General features: G+C 43.2%; 1 protein-coding gene across 2 annotated transcripts in view; it reads left to right on the top strand.

Annotated features, from left to right (window-relative positions):
• The first annotated feature begins 395 nt into the window (after positions 1-395).
• Positions 396-17,449, top strand: part of FAM241A (family with sequence similarity 241 member A) — a 32,544-nt gene continuing 15,490 nt past the window's right edge. For both annotated transcript variants that reach the window (XR_013813349.1, XM_079767428.1), the window contains exon 1: positions 396-722. Coding sequence is in view for 1 of the 2 variants with exons in the window: in XM_079767428.1 (XP_079623554.1) it covers positions 543-722 (180 nt within the window). In the remaining variant the exon portion in view is untranslated. The remainder of the gene's footprint in view (positions 723-17,449) is intronic.

Below are 17,449 nucleotides of genomic sequence, written 5' to 3'. Positions count from 1 at the left end.
CCCGCCTGTCAGCCAGCAGCACATCCCCCTCGGGACCCCCCCCCCTCCCCCAGTCCCGGGGTCAGGTAAGAACAGGGGACCCCACTGGATTGTAACTGTGTTTCTCTCTCTCTCTCACACACTCACACACGTGATCTCTCAGTCTCTTACACAATCTCTCACACTTTGTTATGTACAGGCAGCCTCTTATACACACTCTCACACACAGTCTTCTAATGTAGACAGTCGCTCTCACAAACGCGCGAAAACATGCACCCTCGCTCTGCTCTCCCACTCGCCCCGTGGACCCCGCCCCCGCGTGGCCACACCCCCGGGCTCCGCCGGACGGCCGGGGGCGGGGCGTGAAGCAGGGGCGGGGCGGTGAGCAGGGGCGGGGCGGGCAGGGGCGCGACAGAGCTGCTACTCCCCGCTCGGGCTGGCGGCCGCAGGGGGGGAGACCGCTGTCCGCAGCGAGCGCTTTGGGTGCCGGCGGGTCCCCTCCGGTGGTGGCGCCGCCTCGCGCTTGGCTGCCTGGCCCCTCCGGCGGCCGTCCCGGCGGCGGGATGTGCTCGGCCCGGCAGCTCCTCGGAGGCGGGGGTGGCAGCGACTGCAGCGGTGACGGCGGGGCGCGCGGCGAGGACGGAGACGCGCTGGCCGAGCAGGCGGCGGCGGCGGGGACCGAAGCGGAGCCCGGGGCGAGCCCGCGGCGGAGCGGGCGGCGGCCGCAGGAGGAGCGCGGGCAGGTGAGCGGGCGGCGCGGCCGGGTCCGAGCGCCCCCCGACGGAGGGCGTGGCCGGCGGGCGCGTGGCCCGGAAGAGCGGTTGGACCGGCGCGGGGCCGGGTGCGAGGCCTGGTGCGGGGCAGGTCCGCCCGGCCCTTGGCCGGCCCGGGCCCCGCGGGGGGGCCCTTCTCAGTGCTCACTGCCCCGAAGCCTCCTCGTAAACACTCCTTTTTCAACTTGGTGCGAGGCCGGCCCGGCGCTGGTTTCGGGGCCGCACCCCCCGCCCCCCGTCCCCGCGTGGGGCGCACACCTGGCGCCGGGAGGTGTGGGCGGGTTTACCCGCCGCCCAGCCGGTGTCTGAGGCGCGGGTGGGAGCGATATTACTGTCACGGTCTTGACCGGGACTTTCCCAGAGCAAGACCTTCCCGTGAACACAAGAGCTAAACTTGGTTTTAAAAGTAAAAGAATCAGGAAATTTGCTTCCCGTGGGCACCAAAGGCATTATAACACAGCAGATGTGTTCAACAGTAGGCCAGGAATTTAATCAAAGAAATTGAATTACATATGTGGGATGGATGTTCACCAGCAAATACAATTAGACGTTCAAAAATATGAGAAATAAGCCAACCTTCAGAATCGCATTAAGGAACAGGAATTCACATCATTATTTGCCTTTACTGCAACCGATACTGTTGGGAGAATCCACACCTGTCTCCTCTCATTTTCCTTCTCCATCTGTCCTTTTTGTAACATTTCACAAACTCCAGTATCATTAAATACACTGAGAGGTTAAGTATAACTTCTAGTGTGTCAATATTTTACTTAGGAATCAGAAGTAACAGTGCGTGGCACACACAGAATATGTCTTAGCATTAGGCTTGCTCGCCATATGGAAGTGTAAGTTTTCATCTTTATGACAATACTAGAGGCCCGGTGCATGAAATTCGTGCACGGCGGCGGGGGGGTGGGGGGGTGTCCCTCAGCCCAGCCTGTACCCTCTCCAATCTGGGACCCCTCGAGGGATGTCCAACTGCCCGTTTAGCTCACAATCCAGGACTGCTGGCTCCCAACTGCTCGCCTGCCTGCCTTCCTGATTGCCCCTAACCACTCCCCTGCCAGCCTGATTGATGCCTAACTGCTCCCCTGCCTGCCTGTTTGCCCCCAACTTCCCTCCTCTGCCGGCCTGGTCACCCCAAACTGCCCTCCCCTGCAGGGTTGATCGCCTCCAACTGCCCTCCCTTGCAGGCCTGGTCCCTCTCAACTGCCCTCCCTTGCAGGCCTGGTCCCTCTCAACTGCCCTCCCTTGCAGGCCTGGTGCCTCCCAACTGCCCTCCCCTGCTGGCCATCTTGTGGTGGCCATCTTGTGTCCACATGGGGGCAGGATCTTTGACCACATGGGGGCAGCCATATTGTGTGTTGGAGTGATGGTCAGTCTGCATATTACTCTTTTATTAGATAGGACTAGAGGCCTGGTGCACGAATTCGTGCACGGGTGGGGTCCCTTGGCCTGACCAGCGATTGGGCCGATTGGGGCCAGTAGGCTGGGGGGTAGGGACTGCGGGAGGTTGGCTGGCTGCCCAGATTGGGAAGTTGGCCAGCCCCAGGAGGTTGACTGTGGGAGCGCACTGACCACCAGGGAGCAGCTCCTGCATTAAGTTAAGTGTCTTCTCCCTGGTGGTCAGTGCGCGTCATAACTACCGGCCGGTCGTCTGGTTGTTTGGTCCTAACGGTCACTTAGGCTTTTATATATATAGATAAGAGATGGTGACTAAAGCACAACATTGGTTGCCAGATCTTCCTGAGTCTCTCCCTGGTAGTTTTCCCCATCAATTGCACCATAACTCAGTAGCTAAAGGGCTTAGTTCCCCTTACCTTAGTTGTTGAACTGGAAAAGTGAAGAAAAGGGCCACAGGAAGGCAGGGGAGGGGGAGTGGAGGAAGTAGGGGTTTGTGGTGCATTTGAGCTGAGGTTCCCAAAGTAAATTTTCAAATGGTTGTAAGAGAGCATGTAAAATACTTCATTTAGGCCAGCCGGTGTGGCTCAGTGATTGAGCGTCAACCTATGAACCAGGAGGTCACGGTTTGATCCCGGGTCAGGCCCATGCCTGGGTTGCTGGCTAGATCCCCAGTAGGGGGTAGCCAATCAGTGATTATCTCTCATCACTGATGCTCCTATCTTTCTCTCCCTCTCCCTTCCTCTCTCTGAAATACATAAAAATAAAATACTTGATGTAAGCTTTTGTGGATATCACATTATCATTTGTTCTGGTCTTGCCAGAGCTGCTTATGGTACAAAGAAAAAGAATGAAACATATATTCTAGAAAACAAATACCACTTTGCATACCTGCTTCTTTCGTTGCGTGTCATGGAAATTTATTTTCCTGTACTCCTTCGAAAATGTTATTTTTATTTTTATCACAGGATTTATTTATGTACTCTAAGTCTACATACACAGTAATTGAAAATAATGCCTGAGATATGCATTTCCTCCTCTATCAGCACCAAAGAAGAATTTCTTATCAAGAAGTCAAAAATAAACAACAAACTTGGTTTAAACCCAACCCATTGGTGCAAGGAGCAAGCTTTTGTGATAAATCATTTTTTGGTAATATTATTACAAAGGCTTATTTTCTAGCTTTATTTTAGCTCCTGTAAATGAAAATTAAAGTTTTGTATGCACTGCCTTGCATTAATGATAGAGGTAGCTACAGATATGAAGATATTTGAAGGAAAGATAAATGAAATTAACAACTATAAAAGTTGTTTTATTTAGCTTTTCTTTAGGGAGATGATGTGTGTATTTTTGTTTTAAGGACACACTGACTTTACATTACAAATGGAATATCTTCGAAAACTTGGTTTGTAAACTAGTTCTTTAGAACTTAAGGGAACTTTTCCATAGAAACAGAAACAGAATCACAATTAATTAGCTGGAAATGAGGCAGAGATGGTTTTCTTCCTGTCCTTTCTGCTTAGCTCAGTCACTTGGCATCCCAGAGTCTTTGTGGCCCCGGGGACATTGGGAGAGAACTGACTGCAGTGGCGGCGGCAGCAGGAGCAGCAGCAGTGGCAGCTCCTTCATATCTGGGTCAGGGCCATGCGGGGGCGCGCTGTACCACAATGGCTCCGGAAGGCACCTGCCTTTTGCTCCTCCAGCTCTTCAGTGGTTTTTGTCAGCCCCTTCACAGAATTTTGCTCTTATCTGATAAGTTGATGAAGTGGGTTTCTTCCCCAGGCTGAAGGCTCCTCTACATACATCCTTTCCTTCGCTGATTTTTCTTTCCTCTTTTTTCTGAAAGGCTCATACCCTTCCCTCAACCCGGAAGGCTCTTACATCAGATTTGATTACACAAAGTCCATCTTTGGCTCATCGTAATTATGATACCAGATCAAAGTGTCTATGTATTTTGGTGTTTACTTCATGTAATACTGAAATGTTGGTATTAATATAGGTGTTTTGATAACAGAGATATTGTCAGCCTCGGTTTTTTTTTTTACAATTTGTCATTAGATGCCACTCCATCTGAGAGAAAGCTAAGGTTCTCCTGCCCTTTTGGCCTAGGTCTTTCCAGGTAGGATGGTTGACAAAGAAAGCCTGATCAAAATCAAGTATCCTAGGAAAGAAGGACTTGAAAGAATGGACCAAGTCTCTAGACGAAGTAGGAGTCAGGTCTCTCAGAGAAGTAAGCTAGGGAGAGAGGCAAAATGCCAAAGGAACTGAAGGGACAGGGCACAGTTATCCTACATGTGTGTTGGTAATTGTGTGCATGAGAGATGACCTAAATATGTTTATAACTGTGAGGGCCGTGTTGTACAAGAGTCTCTGTCCCGTTGCACAGCTGGAAGGCTAACCTTCTCCGGTCCATTTATTACACATCTGTAATGTGAGTGGCATCCACTTAGATGCAGCAGTTCACAGCCTGAAAAACCTAGGACAGCCTTGCTTACCTAGAGCATAGAGATGTCCCATTATCCTTAGATTGATCTTTAGCTTTAAGGTCTTTATGATTCTAAAAGTAATGTGTACTTCAGAAAATGTAGAAATATAGAAAGATCTAAAGAAGAAAACAAAAGCATTTGAAATCCCACACTGAGGAATATTTTGTTGTAAAATATAAAAGTTTGGTACTACTACATTAATATATCTTTATGTATATGCATATGTGTATATATACACAGATATATTTTTAACATGTTTTAATGTACTGTTTGAATTTGGTATCTTGTTTTATCTACTTAGCATATTTTTAACATGTTATCAAAAATTCTTTTCAAAAATTATATTAGGGCTGCTTAATAGTTTATTCCTCCAATACTGCACACTGAAGTTGCTTTAAATTTCCTTTTATAAATAACTAGTGACCCGGTGCACGAAATTTGTGCACATTAACCCTTTGCACTCGCTTGCTTTTTTCTCGATTCCTTTATTCTAATGCTAACTGTGTCGAGTCACACTCGACATCCGAGTGCAAAAGGTTAAAAGGGGATTAATTAGAGGAAATAATTTAATATTGCTATTTGCCCTTTCTCTATAATAGAAGTGTCAGAGATGAAAGAAAATTAGTAAAATGTATATGAAAACCTTCCTCCTGTCAGAGCCTGGGGCTCACCACGGGACCCAGAGTCAAGTCCCCGCCTACCCACATGCACCTCAAAATCGCGTGAGAACCAGACCCGGCCGCCCCCCCCCCCCCCACCATTGGGCTAGATCCAGACCCCGCCAGTCCCACCCTTGTCAAGTGGGGGCATAGCCTCAGGTCCCCTGGCCTGGCGCCAGGACGGGGGGCGTGGCCTGAGGTCCCCCAGCCCAGACTGGGGCGAGGGGCATGCCTTGAGTCCTTCATCAAACCCCGCCAGGTGGGGGACACGGCCTGAGATCCCCTGTCAAGCCCCGCTGGGTGGGGGACATGGCCTGAGATCCCCTGTCAAGTCCCGCTGGGTGGGGGACATGGCCTGAGGTTCCCCGGCAAGCCCTGCCAGGCAGGGGGGCACAGCCTCAGGTCCCCTGGCCCAGCACTGGGATGGGGGCGCAGCCTCAGGTACCCCATCAAGCCCCGCTGGGCGGGGGCGCGGCCTGAGTTCCCTGACCCAGCATTGGGGGTGCACCTTGAGGTCCCCCATCAAGCCCCACTGGGTGGGGGGCATGGTCTGAGGTCCCCTGTCAAGCCCTGCCGGGTGGGGGGGGCACGGCCTGAGGTCCCCTGTCTAGCCCTACGGGGGCGGGGGAGGGCATAGCCTCAGGTCCCTGCTGATTGCTCATTGAGGCTCCTTATGGGAACTTGGCCTCAGCTGTGGGTGCAGCCATCTTTGTGATAGAGTGATGGTCAATTAGCATATTCCCTCTTTATTAGATAGGATGCTGTCATGAAAGTCTTTGCTTGTAAATCCTCACAGTTCTACTTCGGAATAGATTCCTAGAAGTGGAAGAACTAGGTCAATGAGTCAAACTCTGAAGCCTCTCAAAACATCCTAAAACATTGCATTCAAGAAAGGTTACAGCAATGTATACTTCTATCATTGCCATATTTGAGTGCTGATTGGAAACCATCCATGCCAGCAAAGAACAGGATAATTTATAAATTAATCTTTGCCAATTTACTAGGCAAAAATTATCTTACTGTTGTAAGACATTGCTGCAGAAATTTTCTAAACCATGTACAGGGATGGGCATAAGTAGGATTACAGTTTATATAGAAAAAGACAAATACAAAAACAATAATACAATAATAAATAAATAATAAGACAACTCACAACTGTAAACCTACTTTTGCCCACCCCTGTGTGTGTATACACACATTTGTATTTCATATATACGTATAAACATTTGTATTTCCTTTTTTATATGTTTTTATTGATTTTAGAGACAAAGGAAGGGAGGAGAAGAGAGAGAGATAGAAACATTGATGAAAAACACTGATCATCCGCCTCCCACATGCCCTCTCACACACCCTCCCACATGCTCTCCTCCCAACTCCCCCTCTCCCATCCCCGCCCCCCCACCTCCCCAGGATAGAGCGCACAACCTGGGCATGTGCGCTGATTGGGAATCAAACCAGTGACCTCTTGTTATATAGGTCGATGCTCAACCACTGAGCCACACAGGTAATATTCTTTGACCATTTTCCTTTTAGCATTATATTTATCCCTTATTTCACATTGATTATAAATATTTTTCCTGCTTGCTGTTTACTTGATAACTTTGTTTATGATGTTTTGGATTTAGAAATCCTATACACTTTTATTAGCTAAAGGAATTTTTTTGGTAATTTCATACACATCACCCACATTCACATATAAACACAATACTCTCCATATATATACAAGGTGTCTATACTAATAAAAGGGTAATATGCTAATTAGACCGGGTCAACCGGCCATCTTCCTTTGTCCGACTTCCTTCTGGACAAAGCCATGGTGGTGGGGGCTGAGGCAGAGGCAGTTAGGGGCGAGATCAGGCTGGCAGGCGGTTAGGGGCAATAAGGCCAGCAGGGGAGGGCAGTTGGGGGCGACCAGGCCCGCAGGGATCAGGCCTAAACCAGCAGTCGGACATCCCCCGAGGGGTCCCAGATTGGAGAGGGTGCAGGCCAGGCTGAGGGACACCACCCCCCTCGTGCATGAATTTTATGCACCAGGCCTCTAGTCTATATATATTTGTTTAGAGCATTCTTTTTAATTCTACAGTTAGTTAAATATCCACTAATTTTCTCTCTCTCTTTCTCTGGTGTGTGTGTGTGTGTGTGTGTGTGTGTGTGTGTGTGTGTGTGTGTTTATGTGGGGTTTTTTTACCCTATGCATATAATCATTTTAGAATGATTAATGTATAATGTGAGGTATGGAGCTAATCTTCTATTTTTTTCCCCTAATCATTGAGTAATCCACTTTCTCCCTGGCTTTCTAATCCTTTAAAGTAATTATGAATACTAAAATCTGTATTAAATTTTTATATTTTTGTTGGTATTATGAAAGGGATTTTTTTTTCCACATGATGATTTTGCTCCTGGTTTCTACCTATTGGTTCTCATATAGTTTTTAACTAGCTACCTTTCTGAATTCTTTTTATTAATTTTAATGCTAATAAATACTATTAGCTCTTAGATTTGATTTTTTGCATCTTCTAGGTATATAATCATCCAGTGTATAAGCAAGGTTGATTTTGCTTCCTTTCAAATGGTAATGCTTCATTTCTGTTTATTGCTTTTTACAATGCCTGGAACTCTCAGATCAATGCTGGCTCATAGATATTTAAGCAAGTTAACTTTTCAGCCTTCAATTTCTTCATCTATATAAAGGGACTCATAGTTGTATGAACATCAGGATTGTTGGGAGAATTACATGAGTTAATAATATATGTAAAATGCTTACAGCAGCCCCTAACACATAATTAGCATGTAAATTAGCTTTTGGACCCAGTTTTCAACCAGAACTCTAGCTGAAAGAAACCTGAAAAGTGCCCCTCTTAGGTTTTGCAGACTCTGCAGTTAGAAAGTCACCCTAGCTGGAAGGTGGAATAGAACAGTTCTCCTCAGCTTTAATTTGCATACAAATCATCTCTTGTTAAATGCAGATTGTGATTTCATTGGTCTGGGGTGAGGCCTTAGATTTTGCATCTCTAACAAGCTCCCAAGTGATGGTGATGCTATCTATGCCCATGGACCACACTGAGTGGCAAGGGACTAAAGGACAAGCAAGACAATCCACTGTGTTCATCGTACTATCTGTAAAGATATACAGATGTAAGTGATATAGATACAGAGATAGAGGTAGAGGTAGAGGCAGAGATAGAGGTAGTAGAGATAGAGATATACTATAGACTTGTTCTAGGTTCTACAACTAAGTAGTACTAAAGCAGACCAGAATGCAGGTCTCCAATCTCCAAAGACAGTGTTTTTTCATATATAGAAAGAGCCATCCTACATGATGGGTAAACAGTCACTGACAAATCTCCTGCTCTCCCTTAAAATGTGTAGTTCAAAACTAGATACACTTCCTTTTAATGCAGCTTGCAAGCAATACTGTAACAAGAGCTATGAGTTTAGATGAATTCGGCCCTAAACTTAATCTCATATTGTTCTCAAGGATGTCCAATCACTAGAGTAATTTTGCATATGGTAGGCATTTTTTGTTCATTTTTTAATCATTATATCCGTGGTTCTTAACTGGGGCAGTTTAGCTCATGGGGACATTTGGCAATGTCTGGAGCGGTTTTTGATTGTTAAGACTGCTGGGGTGGCACTGGCATCTAATAGTCAGGGTCTAGGGATAGTGCTAAACATCCTATAATGCACACAACATTCCCCTCAACAAAGCATTATCTAGCTCAAAATGATAATAGTGCCAAAGTTGAGAAACCCTGTTCAAAGTGTACTAGGGTTACAGTGCTTTCACTTGTCAAGAATAATTACTCTGCTAATAGATATTCCAATGCATATAAAAGATTGTATATTTTCTTGAAGCCTACATTCCAAAGAGGCAGTCTCCCAACTGATCTTTTTTCGCATTCCTTCTTCTAGCAGCTCCTCACATGCAACTTTCTCTATTTTGCTCTCTCTCTCAAATCTTTTTCTGCCCCTTTCTTGCTGCTCATCTCCTTTTTATCTCTCTCTATTGAGTGTCTCATTCTGTCTTTGTCTTTTATTCTTCTCAGCCACTTTCTCTTTTTCTCCATACATCTCCTCCTCCCCACTACATCCTCTCCTCTGAAGAAGTGGAGAATTATGGGACAATGAAAAAGGTTATGGAGTATGACAATTTCAAGTTTGAATCCTGGCTTTACTATTTTATTAGCCTTGTCATACTAATTACTTAATCCCTTTGAGCAGTAATTTTCAATCTTTTCCATCTCATGGCACATGTAAACTAATTACTAAAATTCTGCAACCAAAAAAAGGTTTTTTTGGCCCATCTGTCAAAAAAAATAGGTATGATTTTGATTCATTCACACCAGACAGCTATTGTGTTGGCTTCTGTCATTTTTTTATTTGACAATCAAAGGGAAAAGAGATCAGTGCCCCTGGCTAAATAGTCAGGTATTGCATATTTTAAAAATTCTTGTGTCATACCAGTTGAAAATTACTGCCTTAGAGACTCAATGTTATCATTGTAATAGGTATAATGCTACTCACTTCTTAAAGTTCTTATGCGAATTCCGTGACATTTTGTATACAAAATGCCAGCATATAGTAGGCCCTCAATGACTATTAGAGACCTACCGTATTTTTCCATGTATAAGATGCTTTTTTTTTCTAAAATCATTAGACTGAAAATCAAGGAGCATCTTATACACGGAAGTCAGCGGAGGAGGGAGCAGTGCTGGTGCGTAGCTGCCCATACCTTGTCAAACAGGCTTCCTCCAATCACGAGCCTTATTGTTACTGACTTCAGCTGATGCCATAATTGGAGGTGGAGGTGGAGATGGAGAATGTGCAGATGCAGCAGGGACCCAAGCATTCTGAGCCATAAAGCTGTCAAAAAATAAAAAGCTAAATACTGATAAGCAATTGTCTTACTCCGCAAAATTCAAACTGAATGTAATCAGCTATGCAAAAGAGCATGGAAGTAGAGCTGCAGAGAGACAATTTGGACCTCCTCCCACTGAGTATATGATCAGGCAGTGGAGAAAACAGGAAGAACAACTCCTTACGATGACAAAAAAGAAGAAGGCCTTAAGAGGAAAACCAGAAAAATGTTTAAAATATTGATTTCTTAATTTGGGGTTGGAAAAGTAGGGGGGCGTCTTATACATGGGGGCATCTTATACACAGAAAAATAGGGCATTTCACCCTCATCTTATCCCCTGGTTCCCTTCTTATTCCTATCAACCAACCACATGATAGTACTGAATTTTGTAGATGTAAGACTATCCAAACTGGTAGAGAATTTTTATAGTAACTTATTTGAGCCAAACAGAGAATATACCTAGAAGCAAGATCTTAACAGAAAAAAATGCTTCTGAGGAAAAGCTTGCAGTTTCTTTTATGAATTTGAGATTAAGGAGGAAATGTAAAACATGAAGGTGGAAGAAAGGCGGGGATCAAATTACAGAATAGCTAAACTCTTGAGTGTGTTCACACATGGATTGGATTGCAGGTTCTCTCTTTGGGTGGTCATTGCTTTAGAAGGAGGGGTCTAAAAAGGTGGTCATGTATTAGAAGGAGGGATCTGAAAGTGGATATTCCAAAGGTGTGATAACTTGATGCACAAAAACTGGACAGGGCTTGCTTTAGGCAAAAATAAAGAAGTTATATGCCTGGGGCATGACTACCCACCATGACCTTCCCAGTTAGGAATTTTTTATGAGATCACCCTGTGAGATTGTTTTCCATTGAACCCCTTTTTTGTCCATAATTTTAATATATGTAATTTTCAGATTTCAAGAATGAATATTTATTTACTGAAAAACACATTAAGATTTCCTAATCTAAAAATTATATGATACTTTATATTTATCTAAAAAAATTTAACCTGCCTTGGCCAGGTGGCTCAGTTGGTTGGAGCATCACCCCATACACTAAAAGGTTGTGGGTTCAACACCCAGTCAGGGCACATATATAGGTTGCAGGTTTGATCCTGGTTGGGGCTCATATAGGAGGCAACCAATCAATGTTTTCAAAATCAATTAAAAAAATAAAAACATACCCTCAAGTGAGGATTTTAAAAAATTAAAAATTAACCTGCCAACCTACACTATGTTGCTTTTTGTGTAGATTTTCAGTTGATTTTTTTGTTGTAGGTCACTGATCCTTGCTAGGAAAAAGAATACCCACCCACTGTCCAATTTATTTTTAATTTCTTATTCAAAATAAGTGTGAAATTAAGAAATCAATATTTTTAAACATTTTTCTGGTTTTTCTCTTAAGGCCTTCTTTTTTGGCATCGTAAGGAGTTGTTCTTCCTGTTTTCTCCACTGCCTGATCATTGAAAGCAATGTTAAAGGGAAAGCTACATGTACCGTGACATTAGCTTTGCCCTAAGAGGCCTAAGTAGAAACTCTATATCCTTATTCAAGTCTTCTTTAAGCCTTTGCCACAGTGTCTTTAGTTTCTATCTTCTCTGTAGTTACAATCTTATCTTGCAGTAGCAGTCACATATCTTCAAAATCCCTGAGTCCCAACTAGTCATGTTTTGGTTCATTAAGTGTGTGTGTGTGTGTGTGTGTGTGTGTGTGTGTGTGTGTTTAAGGGAATTGATAAGACAATCAAGGATTAGTTTTATTTGAGCAGAGAAATTGAATTTCTAATAAATTTGAAACAAAAGATACTTTCTCTCCTCTGATCTAATCTTTTCCCATATCCAGTGTTTTTTTCCATTTAACCTCATTGGTAGCTTTGCCTTATCTTGGCATAGAAAGAAGTGATTGGCTTTATTTGTTGTTGCTAGTCTCTTATGGCAACAGCTATAGTTTATCAAAATTCTGAGCAAAGAGAAATCATGGTGAATATGCTTTGAACTTTTTGGAAAATGAAGGATAAATTATTAATACTTAATATGTGAACACATGTTAAGAAAATTAAATTTCATTTGTGATTTTTTACTATACTACCTTTGATATAATTTTTCTCTAACATCTGTGTTTCACATTTTTTTATTCCCTTTTCTAGTTAATGTGAAATAAATTTATTTTTGTTTTCTATTCTCTTGATCAAAATTTTACTTAGATACATGCAGATCATCTACAGAGGCAGGGAATTTAAGTTCGATTTTTCGTGACTGGCAAATTTCATCAGGCTGATTGCAATCAGAGTTCCCTATCCCATGTTTTCAGAGGTAATTACATACAAAAGAGGCTCTTGTCACTGCTAGAAGTTGAGAATTGAGAAGGAGAGTTATTTTTCGGAAAAGATGTTTGATTTGGCTACTTTCAATAGACAAGCTATTCCATCTTTAGGTAGCATACAGTAGTTCCCCCTTATCCATGGTTTCAGTTATCTTCAGTCAAGTGCAGTCTAAAAATATTAAATGAAAAATTCCAGAAATAAACAATTCATAGGTTTTAAGTTGCACACTGTTGTGAGTAGTAGTATGAAATATCTCGAAGACTTGCTTCCTTTCTGCCCGGGACATAAATCATCCCTTTGACCGGCGTCTCCACACTGTACAAACTACCTGCCATTAGTCATGTAGCTACCTGGGACATCAGATCCACTGTCAAGGTATCACAGTGCTTGTGTTCAAGTTTCCCTATACGTGGTCTTAACACTTTGTCACAATGCCCAAGTCATTCACCTCAGTTCATCTCATCACATAGGCATTGTATCATGTCACATCACAGAAAAAGGAGTGAGTATAGTACAATAAGATACTTTGAGAGACAGATCATATTCACATAACTTTTATTACAGTATATTGTTTAATTATTATTAGTTATTGTTCATCTCTTACTGCATCTAATTTATAAATTAAATTTTATCACAGGTATGTATGTGTAGGAAAAAACATGGTATATTTAGGGTACTATCCCTGGTTTCCAGCATCCATTGGGGATCTTGGCACATAGTCCTCCTCAGATAAGGGGGGATTGCTGTACTGCCCTGTATTATCCAAGGCACTTGATAATGTCACCAGAGGCTTCATTTCTTAAAAACAAGTAGTATGTTGTTCAAATATATATATATATATATATATATATATATATATATATATATATATATATATATGGATAATATGCAAAGTGTCCCCTCGGGAGTTCAACCGGGAGACTGGGAGTTCAATCGCTTGCTATGATGTGCACTGACCACCAGGGGGGCAGCACGGATCGAAGGAAGGCCCTGGCCGGCAGCCAGAAGGCCCCAATCGGCCCTGATCACTAGCCAGGCCTAGGGACCCTAACCATGCAAGAATTTCATGCACCGGGCCTCTAGTATAATTATGAACTAGAGGCCCAGTGCACAGATTCGTGCACCGGTGGGGTCCCTCGGCCTGGCCTGCGCCCTCTTGCAATCCGGGACCCCTTGAGGGATGTCGGAGAGCTGGTTTCTGTCCTATCCCCGCAGGCCAGGCCAAGGGACCCCACCAGTGCACAAATCCATGCATCGGGCCTCTAGTATGCATATAAGATCTTTGGTTAGTCTCTTCCTGCTCTCCCCCCAGCAGCAACCTAACCCATGGCCAATTCCGTGAGGAATCGGGCTCCCTCCTCCCTCCTTTCTGGGTCCGGGGTGCGGATGAAGCAGATTCAGGGCCGACAGTGCCCCAGCAGCAACCTAACCCATGGCCAATTCCGCAAGGAATCGGGCTCCCTCCTCTACTGATTGAAGCGTCTGCCCCCTGGTGATCATTGTGCCTCATAGCTGCCAGGCGAACGGTCGGACAGTCACTTAGGCTTTTATATATATAGATGGCATACTCTTCCACTACAATAGGCAACTCTTTTAATATGTTTGATAGATACGGCTGATACTCTATGTATCTTTTTGAAAACTTGGTTGTTTCATTTGTCTATATTTGCAACTATGATTTAAAGTATTGAATCCTTTTAGTTAAAATGAAAATGAATACAAATTTTAATATTGTTTGGTTTATACTAATTTCAAAGACTAATTCAAGAACTAGCTGATATTCTCATTAATTTTTTATCCATCTCCTCAAAAACTTTTTTTTTCTTTATTGGTTATATGTAGTTTAATGGGAAATAGTATAAATGGATGCTATAACTTTGCATTGACAAACAAGTTCTAAATGTAATAGTAAACATGTTATAAATTATGTAATATATAATGCTGTGGTTAGGTGAAGATTTATATAATTATAAATTTTTATTTAACATATTTTTGCACATTGTGTTGTAAATGAAACTGCAACTACATTTAGTATCCAATAAGCAGGAAAACATGTCAGTTTCACTATAAATAAAAAAATGCAAATTAAAACTATTAGGAATGATTTTTTACCTATCAAGTTGTTAAAGATTAAAAAGATGAATAGTGTGGGTTTAGAGAAACAGTATATGAAATAAGAATACACTAAAGTTAGAAGTGTAAATTGGTTTAGTCTTTCTGAAGGGAAATCAGATATCAAACCTCATGAGTAGATACTGTATTGCTCCACTTTAACGATTTAAAAACTAAAGCACAGCAAGGTTAAATAACACAAAGTATCACAGCGGAGTTCAGATTTAAACCCATGCTTAAAGCCTGAGTTCTTAACCATCAAGCTAGTGTTGGGGCATGAAATCAACTTAGTAGATTGTGGATAGCATAGGATAGGATAGAAATTGTTCAAATGTATCACAGATGGTATGAGTGTCGTGCCATGGAACTTTAGTTTATATGGGTCCAGAAATAAAATATATCTAGTTGTGGATCACAGTCACAATCACTGCACAAGGCAAGCCAGCTCAGCTCTGTCTCCGGATTCTTCCCCATATTTCTCCTATGCAGCGCGTCAGATCATCAGCTTCCTCTCTTCCACTGCTCTGTTTTATTCTCCTTATAGCTCTCACACTATTTGAAATTATTTATCTGTTAACGTGTTTATTCTCTGCCACTTCTCATTCACCCCTTCACAGGTTCACACTAAACCACAATCTCCATGAAAGTAGAGATCACATTAGGCTCCAGACAGTTAATCTGGTATCTCTGAGGTAGTACAGAGCCTGTAAAAACTTCTATACAAAGTGATACTAGTATGTTGGTAAAAACTCAGTTGATGTTTTTGCTGAAGCAATGTGGCAAAAAATGATCATGACAGAAATTAGAGAGAGGACTTTGTATATAACAGGAGTATATTCTATTATCAGAATCAACAACAAAGAAACTAGTGGTTTTAGTTGCCATTGAACTAATGAGCCCTGTAAGACATTTGTAAGAATTTAGGCAAGGATTGTGTTCCTTGATATGTTGCATTTAAAAACCACCATAATATCAAGAAGGTGAAATGCTAATGAACATAGGGTGTGGAATACTGTTATTAATCTACGTAATTACTCTAAATTTGTGGAATACTGTTATTAATCTACGTAATTACTCTAAATTTGTTTCTAACTGTTCTTGAAGTGAATATAGGAAGATAATAAATGAAACCCAGAGATAACGTAAGTTAAAATGCAAATTAGCCATTTTTAATAATGGCGATTATAAAGGATTATTTGCAAAAAGAGGTAATGTTATAGCTCTTATTACATGTAAAATGAACAGGCATTAAGGATTTTATTTAACTCACTAGTGGCCCAGGGCACGAAATTCGTGCACATTAAAAGGAGGACCCAGAGTCAAGTCCCCGCCCACCCACATGCGCCTCAAAATCGCGTGAGACCCAGACCCAGCCGCCACCCCCCCATTGGGCTAGATCCAGACCCGGCCAGTCCCACCCTTGTCAAGCCCCGCTGGGCAGGGGGCATAGCCTCAGGTCCCCTGGCCTGGCACCAGGATAGGGGGCGTGGCCTTGAGGTCCCCCAGATGGGGCAGGGGGGGCGTGCCTTGAGGTCCCCCGTCAAGCCCCACCAGGTTGGGGACACGGCCTGAGATCCCCTGTCAAGCCCCACTGGGTGGGGGGCGCAGCCTCAGGTCCCCCGTCAAGTCCTGCTGGGAGGGGGATGCGGCCTGAGTTCCCCCGACCCAGCACTGGGGGTGCACCTTGAGGTCCCCCGTCAAGCCCCACTGGGTAGGGAGCACGGCCTGAGGTCCCCTGTCAAGCTCCGCCAGGTGGTGGGTGCTGCCTGAGGTCCCCCAGCCTGACGCCAGGGCGGGGGGTACGGTCTGAGGTCCCCTGTCAAGCCCTGCTGGGTGGGGGGCGAGGCCTGAGGTCCCCAGGCAAGCCCCACTGGGGCGGGGGAGGGCGTAGCCTCAGGTCCCTGCTGATTGCTCATTAAGGCTCCTTAAGGGAACTTGGCCTCAGCTGTGGGTGCCGCCATCTTTGTGACAGAGTGATGGTCAATTAGCATATTCCCTCTTCATTAGATCGGATTATTAATGAGGGACCCAGCAAGTGTTACATCTGATTCAAAGAAAAAAAGCAAAGAAACAAAAATAAGTATATGGAGAAAATATATGTTGAAATGAACTTACACGTGGACATGAAACTTACTGGCTCTTTCCATAGGCAGGGGAGGGAACCTTCCCTGGAACAGAATTTGTTTACATGTGGATAGATAAGAATTACTTTGCATTGCTGTCAGTTTTCTACAGACCTGCAAAATAGCTCAAAAGCCATGAAGGCTATATAATATTCTAAACAATGCATCGTTGTTCATGAGACACCCCATATTTTTAATTTTTTGCTTATTCTTAATTTCCTTATTAGTAATAAAGAAGGTAATTTATAAAAATCACCACACAGAGTAATTTGTGGATAGAGGGTACTCCATTTCTTTATAATGTCTCATGCTACTAGAAAATATTAACTCTATTCTAATCTCCTTTCATGGTAATATTGTATATATTTGTTCAATGTGTATGTGACTTATATGCATGTGAAAAGCAAGGATTGATTTCTATTGAAGTTTTTTCTGATGAGTTATAGAACTAAAATTAACCTGATACTAAAAGAACTACCAAAAAACAAAGTATTGCTGCTCCAAGGATTCCATAGCTATGTCTACTTTTTATTAGCACACAAATCCCAATTTCTTGTTCATATCATTCTAGCATATTTTATCCATATGTTGAATGGTATTGGTTTCAGAGACAACTTCATCTATTCAAGAGTTTCACAGGAGTGAAGAAGCACATTTAGTTTAAGCTTTTAAATTTAAAGTAGGTTGAGAATTAAGTGATTTCTTCATAGAGAATTAACTATTTTAGCATGACCAACTGT

This window comes from Cnephaeus nilssonii (genome assembly GCF_951640355.1).
Source record: "Cnephaeus nilssonii genome assembly, chromosome: 1".
NCBI lineage: Eukaryota > Metazoa > Chordata > Mammalia > Chiroptera > Vespertilionidae > Cnephaeus > Cnephaeus nilssonii.
Note: the sequence above shows the minus strand (reverse complement) of the source record. Positions and strands in the feature narration are given on the sequence as shown.